Source organism: Lygodium microphyllum, unplaced genomic scaffold (genome assembly GCF_053477565.2).
Source record: "Lygodium microphyllum isolate KBCC unplaced genomic scaffold, Lygodium_microphyllum_v1.1.10 scaffold_38, whole genome shotgun sequence".
Lineage (NCBI taxonomy): Eukaryota > Viridiplantae > Streptophyta > Polypodiopsida > Schizaeales > Lygodiaceae > Lygodium > Lygodium microphyllum.
The window spans coordinates 1099338-1116333 of NW_028229521.1; the positions used below are offsets into that span (position 1 = coordinate 1099338).

The 16996-nt window shown below is 41.0% G+C and overlaps 1 protein-coding gene across 2 annotated transcripts; it reads left to right on the forward strand.

Annotated features, from left to right (window-relative positions):
- Window positions 1-5594: 5594 nt before the first annotated feature.
- On the forward strand, window positions 5595-9081 carry LOC148009133 (uncharacterized). Of its 2 annotated transcripts, XM_087673790.1 has the most exons (3): window positions 5598-6036; window positions 6223-6376; window positions 8180-9081. In XM_087673790.1, the coding sequence occupies exons 1-3, from the start codon at window positions 5698-5700 to the stop codon at window positions 8596-8598; spliced, it is 912 nt and encodes a 303-aa protein (XP_087529916.1). In that variant the 5' UTR covers window positions 5598-5697; the 3' UTR covers window positions 8599-9081. The 2 variants fall into 2 exon arrangements, with proteins under 2 accessions (XP_087529915.1, XP_087529916.1); XM_087673789.1 differs by having other exon boundaries at window positions 5595-6376.
- Window positions 9082-16996: the final 7915 nt, after the last annotated feature.

The following is a 16996-nucleotide window of genomic DNA, read 5'->3' on the forward strand; positions in this document are numbered from 1 at the left end:
CCTCCACACAGTGGATTGGAGCATTGCTCAGTGGATGGGTTATGTTGGGTCCAGGTGGTCTAGGTATGCCTATGGGGTTTATCTCCATCCTAAGAATGGCTAGTTGGGCATCATTAGGTGCCAGAAGAGCCAATGGGACTCCCCTTTTATAGAAGTTATGCGGCCTATTCGCTAGGTAAGGTTGTTCGTATGGTTGCGAGTACGAGAGTCTCCTCAGTAGTCAGCAATGAATGACATCCAGATTGAACCTACCGCAATCGGCACACAATCGGGACCTCACGTTCTGACACTCGGCTAGTAGGTGATTTCTGCCACAATACATACATTGGACGTGAGGATGTATTGGTCCTCTTATCATTTCTTGTAATTTGACTAGCTCCCTCTTCATCTCCGCTAGCTCCTGATTTGCATCCGTGCCCTTTCGTTTATCCTGAGTGCTTGGGCTTGATCTTTCACTTGACATTGAAACTCTCTCAGAGTTTCTAGCATTTATCTCCTCGCAAGTCAAGCTCTTGGAGCTTCTCTATTTAAGCTAATCGTCCACTCTGATTGCCTCGTCAAAGACCCTAGCTAGCACATCTCGTTGCAAGCTTGAATTGCCTACCAAGGTCTTATAGGGTTCCTCACTTCATATTCCATTGATAAAGACTGTGGAGACTCCTCTTTCAGTAGGTCGCTCACCAGTTGGGATCCTCTTGAAAAGACTCCACATGTGGGTGATGTAGTCTTTGATGTCCTTGTGTTTCTGCTTGACATTCATTAGCCACACCAGAAGGTTATCGGAGTACTCAAGCTCAGAGAATCTCTTAATGAAGAGACTCTTGAGGTTGTTGAAGTCAATCCGCTCACAGCATCCACAGCCATGTACCAGGTCCTACCCTTAACTCCTAAGCATAGAGCGAAAGCTTGTGAGTGCAAAGTAAGATCTGTGAGGCCATTTGTCTCACAGACTTGCTCGAATTGATCTACGAAGCTATATGTATCATCGTTTGGCTAGTACTTGTCTAGCTACTTAGCCACAACAGGGATTCTCGATTGGCTCTCAGAGCCCTGGTTAACCCCTAATCATGCAAGCAATGAGGTTGCCATTGCAGTAGTGCTCTACTCACCCGACACATTGTCTAGTAGTCACTTCATAAGAAGCTCACTCAATGTGAGATCGCCTTCCAGCGCTCTTTTCCTTTCTGCATCAGGTCCGGTCCTATTTCTACTTGCTAGGGATAGCATTCTCGCTTAATCTCGTGCATTTTTATTTCTGTTGCAAGCTTCTAGCTTGTTGTTCGTGATTGTATGACAGTATGCCTTACAAAGCTTCCCACGCTAGTTTCCTCTCCTCTTTGAGGTCTGCTATGATATCCTTGGATGGCCTACCGTGGTGGTCCATCTGGGTTCACAATTTGTACTTTCTCACCATCTATTGGATTTCATCTAGAAAATCCCTCAAATTGAGCTCATCATTACGTCTATAGTTCGTGCTAGTCTCTACCATATCTGTGGTCTCTTGTTCCACCAGGGTGTCAATGAGGCTGATTAAATCGGGTAGATTCACACCTACAAGGATGTCAGGGCTCCGATTCGTCTAGCTCTTGTGTCACATCTTCATCTTAGACCTATCACTGGGGGTTCTCAATCACCCGTCCAAGTTCCAAGGTCTTCTTCTACTAGTAGGTTCGTTCAGTTTCCTAAGTCTGAGTGAGTTCCTTGTTATTTACAGACAATCCTCAATTTAAGTTCACTTAGTGTGTGTGGTGCTCTTTTCTGTCACTCTATGAAATCAAGCTTTTGGCTTTTCAATGCACTTCAAGTGATAAAATCAATGTGGGGTGCAAATGTAGAATGGAAAATACAGCTCATGCTATTCTCCTTCTCATTCCCAGCCTAATGTGGCTCTAAGAAAATTCTTTGGTTGCTCCTAAGAATTGTCTAGGGTCTTTACTGCTCCTCTATGCTCTATCAGGGTGGAATTGGGGTCTATGAGTTGGTTTTGGCTCTAAGTGGGGTTGGACTCTTGACTAGCTAACTAGAGGTTGCCTCTAGGCCGTAGGTCACAATTTCCCGTGATCTCGGCTTCTATAAGCCCCATCGTTTATCTTTGGGGTTTCTGGAGTTTGGTTCAATTGGTTCTGGAGGGTTCGGATTGAGGAATACAACATAATGTATTTGTTGATTCTCAAGTTTTTGCATGAGTATGGCATTAAAAATTGCAATCATCTTGCAAGCATCATATTAAAACTTGCATGGTGATTTGGTGGTTCAAAATATGATAATCAGTCCAATAACTTATTGGCCTCAGGTTTATACTTGGATTTATTTGGTGCTTCATGGACATCTTGAGGCATTAAATTTATTGAGCATTGCACTGGCTAAAAGCTATGATAGATGCTTTCAATAGAATCCTATCTATTTTACATTTGGGCTATGGCTAAAAGCTATGATTGGCAATTTTATTAGAATCTTCTCTAGTGATTTAATTGGGATAAGCTTTGCACAATTTAGTGGGTCCACCTTTGGCATGATGTTGCGATCCATCTTTGCATGGATTTGTTGAAAATAGACTTAAATAATAAAGCTTCTATCTATGAAGAATGATATACCATATGGTGATACAAGCCTCTTCAGCTAATGCCTACATAATGAATGATTCAAAAGTGGAATTGAAGCACATGTATAGTTTTTGTTTAGGATACACAAAATCCTTGTATAGTAAATCATCTTATGGACCCCTTTATATATATCTATTGGTTAACCCAAATCCATGTTGTATGTTTTTCCAATCCAATCCATGCTAATTAGTCCCACAAATAATGTTAATCATTGCATTGTTGAGTGTCGTGTGTAGATATGTTAATCATTGTGTAGTTGTTAAGCATTATTAGTAGGACCCATGACCCACATATTTGAATTCGATCCATTATGTCATGATAGAAAGAATCTTTGAATATATGTGCAAGCATACTCTTGATATAATGATGTATATCCCATATAAGCACAATTAGGTAGATACTTACACATATAACTACTTCATAGTAGTAATTTGTTACCTTGACACATAAAAGCATTACACATACACACACACACATCCCCCCCCCCCCACCCAAACACACACACACACACAAGCATACACACACGGCTAGTATGTACCTAGACATGCATCTAATAATAAGAGGTTGGGTATGAATGTTGTATTTCTCTTTAATTGATTAACTAGATTTGTGATTTTCTTTACTTTTATGAGAAAATTTGTTAAGGCTTCCTAGATGTCTTGGTATATGAGGATCTACTTTGGATTCTCATGGGGAGTTATAGTTGGATATTACAAACATAATGGCACTCGAGGTATTGGTAGTGTCGCAAATGTTTTGACTTACAATTATCCCAAAGGAAGTTAATAGTTAAGAGACATTGACTGCTTGCATACACTAGACTACTATTTTTTTTGGGTTTACTAGAAAGATACTATAGTAGGGGGATCTCAAATGTTCTTTTATACCATAATTCTTAGCATAATTTGCAAGCATGCATATAATCATTATTTTCATTTTATGATCAACTACTACAAAATAAATTAGTTACCTAGAAATTTACTTGAATTCATCAAAATATAATTACAATATTAGTCAACTAGTTGGGATTAGGGTTGTTTATTCTAGTGTCTTTGTAGGTGTGACTAGGATAACAATCGGGTCATGCATTGACATCTGTAATACGCATTAGATGGAAATGTTCTTATCTTCTTCTTTTGTATGGATACATGTAACACCTGGATTCTTCACCCACATAGGCTTGAAAAGAGCTACTCCTAGGGACTACCTTCAAGGGGTTACAATAATTTGGTATACTTAGAGTTGTTTCAATGGCAACTTATCCTATAGGAGCTGTGTGAGATTACAATTTCCAAATACTTTTTAGATTCGTTTTTTAGCTTTATCCTTTTTATCTATTTCTAATTTATCATTTGATGTGTTTGATTTAGTTTCTTAATTATATATTCAAAACCTTATGTATTTTTATTTTGAAAATTTAAGAACATATTTTATTGTACTCAAATTGATCACTACTTAATAGTATAATTTGTCTAATTTTGTGTGGTATTTTTCTTATAATGATGTAGATATATTCTTTAGTTTATTTCTAATGTATTGAATTACTTATTTAAGGTAATCTATTAACCTTTTAATTATCTATATGATTCAAGTTTTTGTTGAAGGAAAATGTTACTCAAAAAAACACACACACACAGATATATATATATATATATATATATATATATATGTATGTGTGTGTGTGTGTGTGTGTGTGTGTGTGTGTGTGTGTGTGTATCTCCATGCTAGTTAGCATGTGAGTGAGGTGGGAGGCGCGAAAAACAAATCATGACTGTAGGTTGGGGGCACAAGAAAACAAAAAACACACACACACACACACACACACACACTCTCTCTCTCTCTCTCTCTCTCTCTCTCTCTCTCTCTCTCTCTCAAAGAAACCATGCTAGTGAGCAAGCTAGCCTCGTGAGAGCCTTGGGCAGCTGGATTGTGATGGTAGATTAGGGGCATAGGTGACGAGTGGTAGGTGGAAGGAGTAGTTGATGGTATATAGTCGGGGCAGCCAATGGTACGGAGTTAAGTTACATACCGCAAGATGTTGGGAGGCATGCGATACCTTTTTTACAAGGTTATTGCTTATTCTCTCTTTCTCTCTACATGTGTCTTGATTTGGCAAGGTATTGGAGAAGGGGTCCTTTAAAAGGTTGATAACATTGCCTCATTTGTATTGTCTTAGAGGCTATTTATTGTCATCATGATTGTTATGATGATCATGAAGGTTCTCTTTCCACCCTATATGGTGGTCAAAATGATGATTCACCCTTTTCATAAAAGGGTGGTCTGGATTATTGAAGTTGTAACATGGTAGTCATAGCGGAACCTATGGGGCTAGAGGGATTCTTCTAGAAAGATGAAGATACAAGCTAAAAAGCTCATTTATGCATTGTGTATTTATGTTTTGTAATATTGTGTTCAAATAATATATAATATGGTGTCTATATAAGGTTTATTGTAGTAAATTGATAGAAATGGTTGTCTATCTAAGCCATATTCGTAAAAGGATGTGTATGTTACCCAAAATGATTACCTAATATGTGCTTGGATAAGTGTGTGTATGTACATGAAGTAGTTGCATATCTTCATAATTAGATTTTTCTAAATGAAAATTTTTTAGGCTAACTACTCGAAAAATTTTAGGCTAAGTCTCAGGCTAGCGCAAAAAGCATCTTTGATGTGGAGTTGGGCGTCTCGGATGTGCCGAATGGATTCTCCCTCAGGCGGACAAACTTAAATAGCATATCTCATGTTGGGCCACATCAGAATTCACATCAGAACGTGCAGGCAAGTCGTCAGGACTTATCTGAAACCTGCCTTGTACACCGACGTGAAGCGCAAGAACTTGACAGGCGGCTCACGTTAAATATCGGCCTGCCTGGTGATGTGGCCGATATTTAACGTGAGCCTTGACAGGCGACGGACTTTTGATGTGAAACACCAAGGACTTGACGGGCCATCAGGCTTACTTCGAGGGACTTGTGATGTGAGACGCCTCGTGTAAGGGCCATCGGACAAAGATAACAGCTTGAAATCTATCGTCACCACACACACACAGAGAGAGAGAGAGAGAGAGAGAGAGAGAGAGAGAGAGAGAGAGATGGCTTTCTTGCAGCTTGAAACATCTAGGCATGTCTGCATACTACTGTGGGTAGCTGCAAGTTCCAGCTTGATGATCACACCTAGATGTGGTGTTGCATGCCGGCCAGCAGACCAACCGGTCGTGAGGCAGGTGCAAGGACCTTACTGGTTGGAGGCAGAGGGGCTGGAGAGGTCGGACTTGACGGAGGGGCTGACCGAATACGGGCTGCCGTTGGAGCTCACCATGCAGCTGATCATGGCGCCTCCCACCAAGAAGAACATTCTTAATTTTAGCGCCAGCGATGACGATCCCATGATTCCTTCCCAGCTATGCAAGCCCATCAGCAGCAATCATCCTGTGAGTACTAATGCTGATTTTTCGAGTAGTGATGATGAGGAATATGACGATGGCATCATGATTATCCGTCCTTATAACGATGATGGCATGATTATCCCTCCTCACGAGGATGGCTTGAGTCATGATGATGGCAAGATGATCCCTCCTAATTCCTGTCCAACCCGTAATATAATTCCCCCTCTCCAGCCCCTTGTGAACGCCCAGGTGGACATTTGGCAGTGCAGCGTCAATGGCGTCTATAGCGGCAGCGCTCTCGACTCCACTCATGGCGTCAGCTGGCTCCGCGGATACCAAATGACTGACACACACGGCCGCGTCACTTTCCACACCATCTACCCAGGTATGTTCCTGCTCAAAGAAGTGCTGATATAAGCGTCGAAGTGAACATCACCTTCCACACGACATGACCTTAAAATACCCAATTAGCATTTGCCCAATTCCATGCATGGCGCACATTCAGTCGGTCGGTCTTTATTTATCTGCTTATAATTCAGGCTGTGAGTTAATGAGCTAACTTGCCTAAGGATCTCGTTGCCTAGTGCAAAGATAAATTCCAACATATTCAAAGAAGTTCGTGTTGTGATGAATATGGTCCCGCTTTTATATTAATCTTGTGCCAAATATAAATTCTAACATATTCAAACAAGTTCATCTTGTGATGAATATGGTCCTACTAATTTTATATTTATCCAATTATTTTTAAAGTTTGAGAAAGAGTAAATTACAATCAACTTTTGGATTTCAAAGTACACTAATAATTCTATGTATTTCATTCGTACTTACATTATCAGAAACTTTAACACAATCATAAGACACACATGTGCTTTGTACTAATATACACCCAAATAGTATACAATTTCATTACTTCTCAATACAATGATGAGTTTTACCTTGTAAAGGAATAGTGTCTCTCATTTATATTTAGGTTGATATAACTATAAAACAAAGAGGTGCTCTAATGTTATATACCGAATTATTGTGTAATTTCATCACCTATTAATACAATGACAAGTTTGACCATTGTAATCTCATTACAGGTGTGTTATTATATATATATATATATATATTCATATTGTTTAGTTACATAGAAAAGAATATTTGAAATATCGTTATTGTACAAGGGTATTCTGATGTTGAGAACCTTGGAGTCTAGATGTACTCATATATAGTGGCAAGAAAAATGGAGTTATAATAGTATTTGACACTTGGATGGACAGAATGCTTAGAGTGCTTCTACATGAGATGCAACAAGTTTATCTTTTTTCGTGAATGACACAAATTTATTCGTACATAAATTTAGAGGTTGAGTCAAGGTGCGAGATACTAGTACAAGATACTTCCTATATTTAGAGTTTGTATTGGATTAGAGACCACCAATAATTGAACCAAGTAGTCCTTAACACATTATCATGATAAAGGAACCTAAAGTGTTGTCTGAAACATTATAAAATGAGTCAAGACAATTGCATAAATCAGCATCTCGATCTTATAATCAATGATCTCTATGACATACTTTAGTCCACATTGTTATAAAATGAGTCAAAATGCTTACGTAAATCCACATCCCAATCTTCAATCAAGAATCTCTTAAATACTTTTCATCCACATGGACACCCCTTGAAAATCTCCATGTGTGTGCACTTGAATATCTAAGTTGCTTGTGTGGAATATTTTCTATACATAAAAAACTTATGAAACCTTGCTTGTAATTAGTCCCATAATCTATTTGGTATGGATGTTCCTTTCACAATTTCTAAAATAGATCTTAAACTCAAGACTTGCATACCTTAAATCTAAGTAGCCTTAGATTTCTTAAGGTGATATAATTTTATAACAAATTATATTGCAATATACCAAACAAATGAGTTAAATTGATCTTTGCGCGGGCCACATGTAATGCCAAAAAACCTTTGCATAGCACACTTCATTTAGAAATGTATGTTTCTGGATTTTCAAAACTTGATTGGCATTTCCTTCTCTAAAGAGCAAGACCAAAAACTACTGCATCAGTTTTTGTTGACAACTGGACACCTCACGAGACTTCCAACTTGCTTCAAGGAACTCTTGAGATCTAGTTTCCTTTGACTAGTTGGCTTCTGTTGACTCCGTTGACCTTTGACTTTGACCGGAATCTTTTGACCAGGATGGTATGCGTACCGGGCGGTGCATATCCATGTGCGGGTGCGCCTGTTCCAGATTATGAGTGTTCCGGCAGCTGCAGCAGGATCAGCGGGTAAGGAGGCAGAGGGTGGTGGTGATGGCCAGAAGATCCGTCGAGTCGTGGTTTATGACGACACGACGCAGCTCTACTTCGACGACGCGCTGAGCGACGACATCTACGCGCACGTCCACCCTTACAACTCCAGAGGCCTGGAGCGTCCTGTGAGGAATACAGACGACAGGCTCTTCAACCCCTCCAACCTCATCCGCAACATCACCGGCCACCACAGTCCAAAGTATACCAGTAATGGCGCTCCAGAAGCCCCGCCAGGATACAAGGCTTATGTCGTCCTCCGTTTCCCCTTCCAGCAGCCTCTCGTGCCCCCACCTCCATATGCATAACAGCTATGAATGATACATACACATTGAACGTCCACATTACAACCGTTGCTGCCTTCCCCTACATATATACCCACTGGCATTCTTAATTAGCCCTAGTAGCAGGAAGATATATATTCTCATGATGTAATATAGTCAATTTCCATGCTATCCACACAGGGAATTGAGAAGTGTATGTGTTGAATTAGAGCTGATTCAGAAGGTATGAATTGGAACAGTAGAGGTTCTTTTCCGAGTTGTATGTGTTGAATCAGAGGCTAGAGCTGATTCATGTAGACAACTACATACAGAACTGTGTATATAGAGAGAGAGAGAGAGAGATGGTACGCAGGAGCACGAACAGCAGGAATGAACAGTTATGTTTTTTTCATTGCGTTGATTCAGTTATACAAGGCGATGAAAAAAAAATCATTGGTTATTATGTAAGTACATAAAAGTACGTATTTGTTTAATACACCAATACCCCCCCATAAACAAATATGTTAACAATTTGGAAACTCCATTCCAATTGTCTCTGCACACTTGAAGTGTGGTGCACAGCTCAAGCTTTTTGTAAACACATCAGCAGCATTGTCTTTGGAAGGCTTGTAGAGTAGCACTATCTTTCGAGCTTCAACCTGTTCTCTCACAAAATGGTTAGCTATATCAATGTGTTTAAGTTTGTCTGATTGTCTTGCCTTTTGAGATTACTCTATAGCAGACATAGAATTTGAGTATAAAACAATAGGAAGATGAACATGAAAACCGAGTTCAGTTAGAAGGTTGTTGATCCATAAAGCTTCTTTTGTAGCTTCAGATGCTGCCTTATACTCTGATTCAGTGGTTGAGAGACAGATAGTTTCTTGACGCTTACTCCTCCATGATATGGCACCTCCTGAAAGAGTGAAGGCAAAACCACCAATAGAATGCTTTGATTTTCGATCTATGGCCCAATCTGCATCTGTATAGCCAATAACTCGAAGACCACCTGTTGTATTTTCTTTACGAAATGTAATGCCTAAATTTCGTGTAGTATTTATGTATTCAAGTAATCGGTTAGCTAGCAATAGGTGTTCATTTCGTGGAGAATGCATATACCGTGAAAGCATGCCTGAAGCAAAAGCTAAATCAGGACGAGTACATGAGACTAGATAGCGAATACTACCAAGAATGCATCAGCTCTAAGAGATCTTTGGTTTTGCTCTTGGACCTAGGGAATTTGGTGCGTGTCATCTTGCCAAAGATACACGCTTCGCATAAGGAAATGCGGCTCAAGTTAGGTGTAAATCCTATAGCCATCCTATGAGTCTGCATAGTACGCATCGCTTGGACATGAGGATGTCCCAAGCGGTAATGCCACAATAAGGTCTCCTCGTCATTTGAGCCATGGGCAGAATAAAGCTCCATGCTGGGGTGTATCACCTCAAGTCCAAGAGGGTACAACTTGCCTTGTTTAGAACAGATTAAGTGGGTAGGAACACCAGAAGTACCAGGTGTCTTGATTGTCAAGATTGTGGGAGAGAAGGAAGGAGTCTCACTTGTAGCTTTCTTGCTTGCACAATGGGGGAATACACACAAGGGTGGAGGCTGAAAACAGTTTTCCTCTTCTTAGTTTGTGTAAGCCAAAAGAACTCTCTTACAAAGAAATAGAAGAACCCTATATATGGGTCTCAAACCAAACTCAACTAACTAAGGTGGCATACTAACTGAGCCACGAACTAGAGTAGATAAGGATAGCTATCATGTAGCTATTATTCATGGGCGGTGTACCAACCGCATCTGCAACTGACACGTCGGTGACATGAATGCACAATGGTCACCCTGGCATATCACGAGTGGAGCTCGATATCTTAACACTCCCCCTTGAGCTCAATCCCAATTCCTGCACACCAAGTAGGTCTCTGAACTTGCGCAGCTTCTCTGCGCCCAATGCCTTCGTGAATATGTCAGCTACCTGATCCTCTGTGCTGACATAAACTAGATCAATAAGACATAGTAAAACCCTCTCTCGCACATAGTGATAATGCACCTCAATGTGCTTTGTTCTAGCATGATAGACTAGGTTATTTGCCAAGTGTATACTGCTCATGTTGTCACAATAAATGACAACTGGCCCATCTGTAGACTGATGCATATCATAAAGTAGCTTATGCAACCAAGCTACCTCACATGCAGCCATTACTGCACCCCTGTACTCAGCCTCTGTGCTTGACAAGGCAACTGTAGGCTGTTTCTTGCTGCTCCAAGTGACTGCAGCACTCCCAAAAGAGAACACATACCCACTGGTAGATCATCTATCAAAAATACTACCAGCCCAATCAGCATCAGTGTATCCATGCAACTGTATCTATACCCCAGTCTCATAAAATAGTCCATACTGCAATGTGGACTTCACATACCTGAGTATGCGTCTAGCTGCATCCAAATGCGGTTTCCTTGGAGCCTGCATAAACTCACTTACCAATCCAACAGCATAGCTCAAATCTGGCCTGGTAATAGTCATATAAATCAAGCTTCCTACTATGCGTCTGTACATAGTAGGGTCTTCCAGAAGCTCACCTGCATCTGTGCTCAACTTCACATTCTGCTCCAAAGGAACTGAAATAGGCTTACAGCCTGTCATCCCATATTTGGACAGCATGTCCAATCCATACTGCCTCTGCAAGAGCTGTATCCCACTTGGTGATCTAATCACCTCAATGCCCAAGAAATAACGCAGCTCTCCCAAATCCTTCATCTCAAACTTCTGCTTCAATAGCATTTTCACATGAAGGATATCTTCATCACTGTCACCTGTCATAATCAAATCATCAACATAAATGACAAGTAGCATAATACCTTTCTCTATTTTTCTCACATAAAGTGAGAAATCTACCTTGGAAATCTGAAAGCCAATAGTGACAAGATACTGTCCTATCTTGTCAGACCATGCTCTAGGTGCTTGCTTCAAGCCATACAAAGCTTTCTTCAACCTGCAAACAAACTCAGGATGAACAGCATGCACATAACCTGGTGGCTGCTCCATATAGACCTCTTCTTGCAAATCACCATGCAAGAAGGCATTCTTTACATCCATCTGATGTAAAGACCATCCCTTTGATGCAGCCATAGCAATGACTGCTCTTACGGTTGCCATCCTTGCAACCGGACTGAATGTTTCTTCATAGTCAATGCCATATGTTTGTGCATATCCCTTGACTACTAATCTTGCCTTGTATCTGTTCACAGAACTATCTGCATTGTGCTTCACCTTATAAACCCACTTACAGCCAATTGCATTCTTACCTTTAGGCAAAGGTACCAATTCCCATGTAGCATTTGCTTCCAAGGCATCCATTTCTTCATCCATGGCTTTCTCTCATTTTTATTTTCCCATGGCTTGCTCAAAAGAAGTGGGTTCTGGTTCCTGTATCACTTTGACCATATATGCATAGTGAATGGCTGTAAATCCATCATATTTCAGCCTATCCACAGGATACCTAGCTCTCGTAGACCTGCGCAAAGTAGGTTCACTCCCAGGTGCTCTCAAAACATCCCTGGTCTTCCTTACTCCAGGTGTAACAATAGAAGGAATACCCAACTCATCATCAATGCTCTGTTCTGAGCCACTGGATTCACCATCCACATAAGAGTGACCTGCATTCACATCAAACATGGGCTGATCAACCTTCTCTTTTCCTTTTCATGATACCTGCATACCACTATCTGCATTGCTTTGAGAAGATTCTCCTGATCTCAATCTGCCTGTCCATGGCGAAGAATGTGAACCACTGCTAGAGGACGCTCCAGGTCCACTAATATTTTGTGACTGCTGCTGTGAATTCTGTGCAGCATTACCGTTTTGTGCATCTACATCATCAATCACATTTAGTGGTTTATACCAGCTACTCATCTCATCAAAAACAACATCTTTGCTCACTGTAAACTTACGAGTAGAAGGGTTATAGCATCTATACCCTTTTTGCTGCAGAGAATAACCAATAAAGATGCACTTCTCAGCTTTTGGATCCAACTTGGATCTCAACTCATCTGGCACATGTACATAGGCAATGCAACCAAAAATTTTCAAATGAGAAATATCTGGTTTCCTACCAGTATACCTCTCCTCTGGAGTCATTCCATGTATTGCTGCAGTGGGAGTCCTGTTCATTATGTAGACTGCTGTAGCAACTGCTTCAGCCCAATAAAAATCTGGCAAGTCTTTTTCATTGAGCATGGCACGAGACACCTCTCCAATATGCCTGTTTTTCCTTTCTGCAATTCCATTTTGTTGTGGGGTATGACTGCATGAATATTGCTGCTTTATGCCATGCTCCTGCAGGAACCTTGCAAACTTATTTGAGAGGTACTCTCCCCCTCCATCTGACCTTAGGAATTTTATCTGCATGCCTGTTTCTTTTTCAACCATAGCTTTAAGAGTTTTGAAGTGCCCAAAAACTTCACTTTTCTTTTTCATAAAATACACCCAAACTTTTCTACTATGGTCATCAATAAAGGTGACAAAATAATGACAGCCTCCAAGAGATGCAGCTTTAGTAGTCCACACATCAGAGTGGATTAATTCCAATGGCTTCTCACTCTCTTGAACATGTCTAGGAAATGGTTTCCTTGCCTGTTTTCCAAACTGACAGGCTTCACATACCTTATGCATTTCTGCAACCTTGAATTTGGGCAATCCTGCAATAATATTTTGGGCCTGCATTGATTTAAGTCGCTGTACATTAACATGACCAATGCGTTTATGCCAGATATCAATATCTGCAACTACACCGGTCCCATGTGCAAACATTGCTGCACTCAATTCAGGCATGTCTGCATCCAACGTAAACATTCTGCCATTCTTCTTTCCTTTTGCTATCAAGCGACCTTTATTTTTCATATCCTCAACAAAGCATCCATGAGGATTAAATCTGACCTGCAAGCCCTGCTCAACCATTTGACCAACAGAAACCAGATTCTTGGTGATATTCGGGACATGAAATACATCGGACAGGTATTTCTTTTTTCCATCCTACATAGACAAAGGAATTTTTCCAATCTGCACAATAGGATGTGCAGTATCATCACCAGTCTCCACAAATCCTGGTTTTTCCATTTTCCTTGCATCCTCCATCCATTTTGCATGACCTGTCATGTGGTTTGATGCACCTGAGTCAACATGCCATACATCATTGCTTTCTTCTACACTTCTCACAGAATTGTTCATGTGCTGCACCATAAACAAATGCTCATTTCTGTCATCACCCTGTCTACTAGAAGATGCATAATTCCCTTGTTGCAGTTTTCCATTCATGATGTCATTCTGCTTTTTATAGCAGTCTTTAGCCATATGACCCATTTTACCACAGTAGTAGCATTCAATATTACTGTTTGCATTTTGGCCTCTTTGCCATCCACCACGACCTCTTTGGCTCCCCCTGCCTCTAGAGTTACCACGTCCTCCTCCATAGGATTGGTTTTCTTGAGTTTGCTGCATATTCTGATTTCTACCACGGCCTCCAAATCGGCCTCCTCTACCTCTGCCTCTACCTCTTCCAACATTTGAGTAGAAGATAGCTTCTTTTGAAGTTCCTCCTGAAGAAGATGCACCACCATTTCTCTGCTCCTCAGAAATTAGAAGAGCAATCAACTCCTCAAAATCAGAAAATCTTTCACGAACTGAAATGGATGTCCGAAACTGTCCATAATCCTTACCTAGACCATTCAAGGTCACGGAAACTAAATCATCATCTTCCACTGGCAACCCAATGGAAGCAAGTGCATCTGCAATCTTCTTCACCTTCATGTGGTAGTCATTGATGCTCATATTTTCTCTTTGCACATTATGCAACTCTTGCTTGAGCTGCATTTTCCTGGCTTGAGTATTTGTGCTGTACATTTTTTGACAAAGTATCCCATGCCTCCTTTGGCGTACTTGCATCCTGAATATGCACAATCATAGAGTCTGAAATACTGATAGACAGCCAATACATAACTTTCCTGGCTCTCTCATGCCATGCTTTGAATGCCTGCATTTGCTGTTGATTGGGAACATCAGGAAGAACTGGTTCTTCTTCATTTCCTGCAACAAATTCCCAATATCCTTTTCCCATAAGGAAATTCATCATTCTAAACTTCCATGCTTGGAAGTTGTTCTTGTCAAGCTTTTCAGTTACAATCTGTGAAAGAGAATCAGACGCCATTACAGAATCTTGCAAAAAATTCTGTCACTGCAGAGAACACAGCTTCAGCCTCACAAGGGCAAATCTGCAAAACTGACGAAAGTGGTATTTGACCACACAGTCACTTCCTAGTGACGATTTTGCATCAACAGGTAACAGGGATGATTCTGTAACTCCCAATGTCTCTGCGCACAGGCATACGATGCAATTTCTACAGTAGCTTTTCACGGACAAGTAGAACAGTGGCTGCACAGCATAAAACTGAGCCTTTTCCTGAGTGCGTGCAGAAAACTTTCGCCTCCAAAACAGGCCCCGAAATGGCCTCAAACCAAAAAAAGAAGGTCGCCAAGGGCTAAAGCCCCCTCCCGCAGCATATACTGCCCTCTTGCTTCACCGCGAAGGGCGTCTCAACCTGAGACAATGCACTCTTGCACTTTTCGACTGTGCTACCTGCAGAGATCTGCTCCCAAAACAGAAAATGAAAGCAACACTGCTCCTCTTACCAGAACACCGCGAGCTTGGCTTGCTTTCTTGAGCTCCTTACCACGAACAAGGCTCTGATACCATGTCAAGATTGTGGGAGAGAAGGAAGGAGTCTCACTTGTAGCTTTCTTGCTTGCACAATGGGGGAATACACACAAGGGTGGAGGCTGAAAATAGTTTTCCTCTTCTTAGTTTGTGTAAGCCAAAAGAACTCTCTTACAAAGAAATAGAAGAACCCTATATATGGGTCTCAAACCAAACTCAACTAACTAAGGTGGCATACTAACTGAGCCACGAACTAGAGTAGATAAAGATAGCTATCATGTAGCTATTATTCATGGGCGGTGTACCAACCGCATATGCAACTGACACGTCGGTGACATGAATGCACAACGGTCACCCTGGCATATCACGAGTGGAGCTCGATATCTCAACATTGATGACACAGTAATTGTGTTGGAATTCCACACTAGTGCCATGTTTGGTTAGCTCATCAACTGAGAGAAGGTTCTTTGTTAGGCTAGGGAGATAATAAATGTCAGGGACTATAGTAGTGGTGCCATTGGGTAGCCGCAAGTGTAGAGATCCTTTATTAGCAGCTTTATAGATAGAGTCATCACTAAGTCAAACCTCAAATGAAGAGGATACAGAGTGGCAATCATGGAGCCAAGATTGGGTTCCCGTCATATGATGTGTAGCTCCAGTATGAAGATACCAATCATCAACATGAGAGTTGGAGGTAGCAATGGGAGCACAGACATGCATATTGGTTACTTCATCACTCAAGTCATCAACCCCATAGGCTAGGTTTGCATTCATGCGAGAGTTGGAAGGGCGAAGTTGACGCCTCTTTGTGTGGCATTGGCACTCAGTATGACCTCTATGATGACAGAAGTTACAGATAGGGATAGTGTGAGTGGAGGCAGAAGCACCTTGATTATTACGAAAGCAAGGAGTTGAAGAGAAGTGCTTGAATGGCTGGCGTGATTGTCTAGAGGAGAAGGGTCGTAAAGGTGAATTAGGTTGGGAAAGCAATTGAGATTGGCAGGAGTTAAATTGTCTAGGGCGAAATCGAGAGAGTGGACGAGAACCACCAGCAAGCATGGCTAAAGGTATAGTGGGAGAGGTGGTTGAGGAGGCGGGTGGAGTTCTTCCCCGATTGCGGATTTGATCTTCCTGTCTTATGTTAGCCAACAAAGTTTTGAGTTTTAAATTAGGTGTGTTAGAATGTTGTGAGACAAATGATTGCCATGTATCAGGTAAAGCTGCAAGAAGTATGTTTACTTGAACCTCCTCGGGGAGATGTAGGCCTGCAAATAGTAGGTTGTCGTTTGCAGATTGCCAAGCTTCGAGGAATGCTTCAGTTGTAGGGTAATTCATCATCTGAATCTCGTTTAGTTGCTTGTGAAGGAGGACACGTGAAACAACTTACCCCTTTTGTGAATTTTGAAGGCAATAGTTATATCCCCTTTTAAATCTAAAATTTGAATCGAATGTGCATTTTCATGGCCCCTTCTATACAATTCAAATTAAAACATGATACTACCATAGTGACTACTTCTCCAACTCAGCTCTTCCAAATGGAAAACCATGCATTGAGCATCATGTATCCTTTTACCTCATCAAGTGGAGCATTATGAGCATTCATTGCTCATACAAGATCCCAAGCAACTACCACACTAGTTAGGCAGTTACCCTCATCTACTCTTTACATCCACACCCTTGATTGTGGTTTTGTAATTTGAGTCTCACTTTTGAATGAACTATTGGGCCAAGTC

Bases quoted from the DNA above. Each gene is read 5' to 3' on its own strand.
- LOC148009133 (XM_087673789.1), top strand. From the start codon at position 5,698: ATGGCTTTCTTGCAGCTTGAAACATCTAGGCATGTCTGCATACTACTG. The intron at 6,377-8,179 runs GTATGTTCCTGC...TCTTTTGACCAG, and splicing joins TTTCCACACCATCTACCCAG to GATGGTATGCGTACCGGGCG.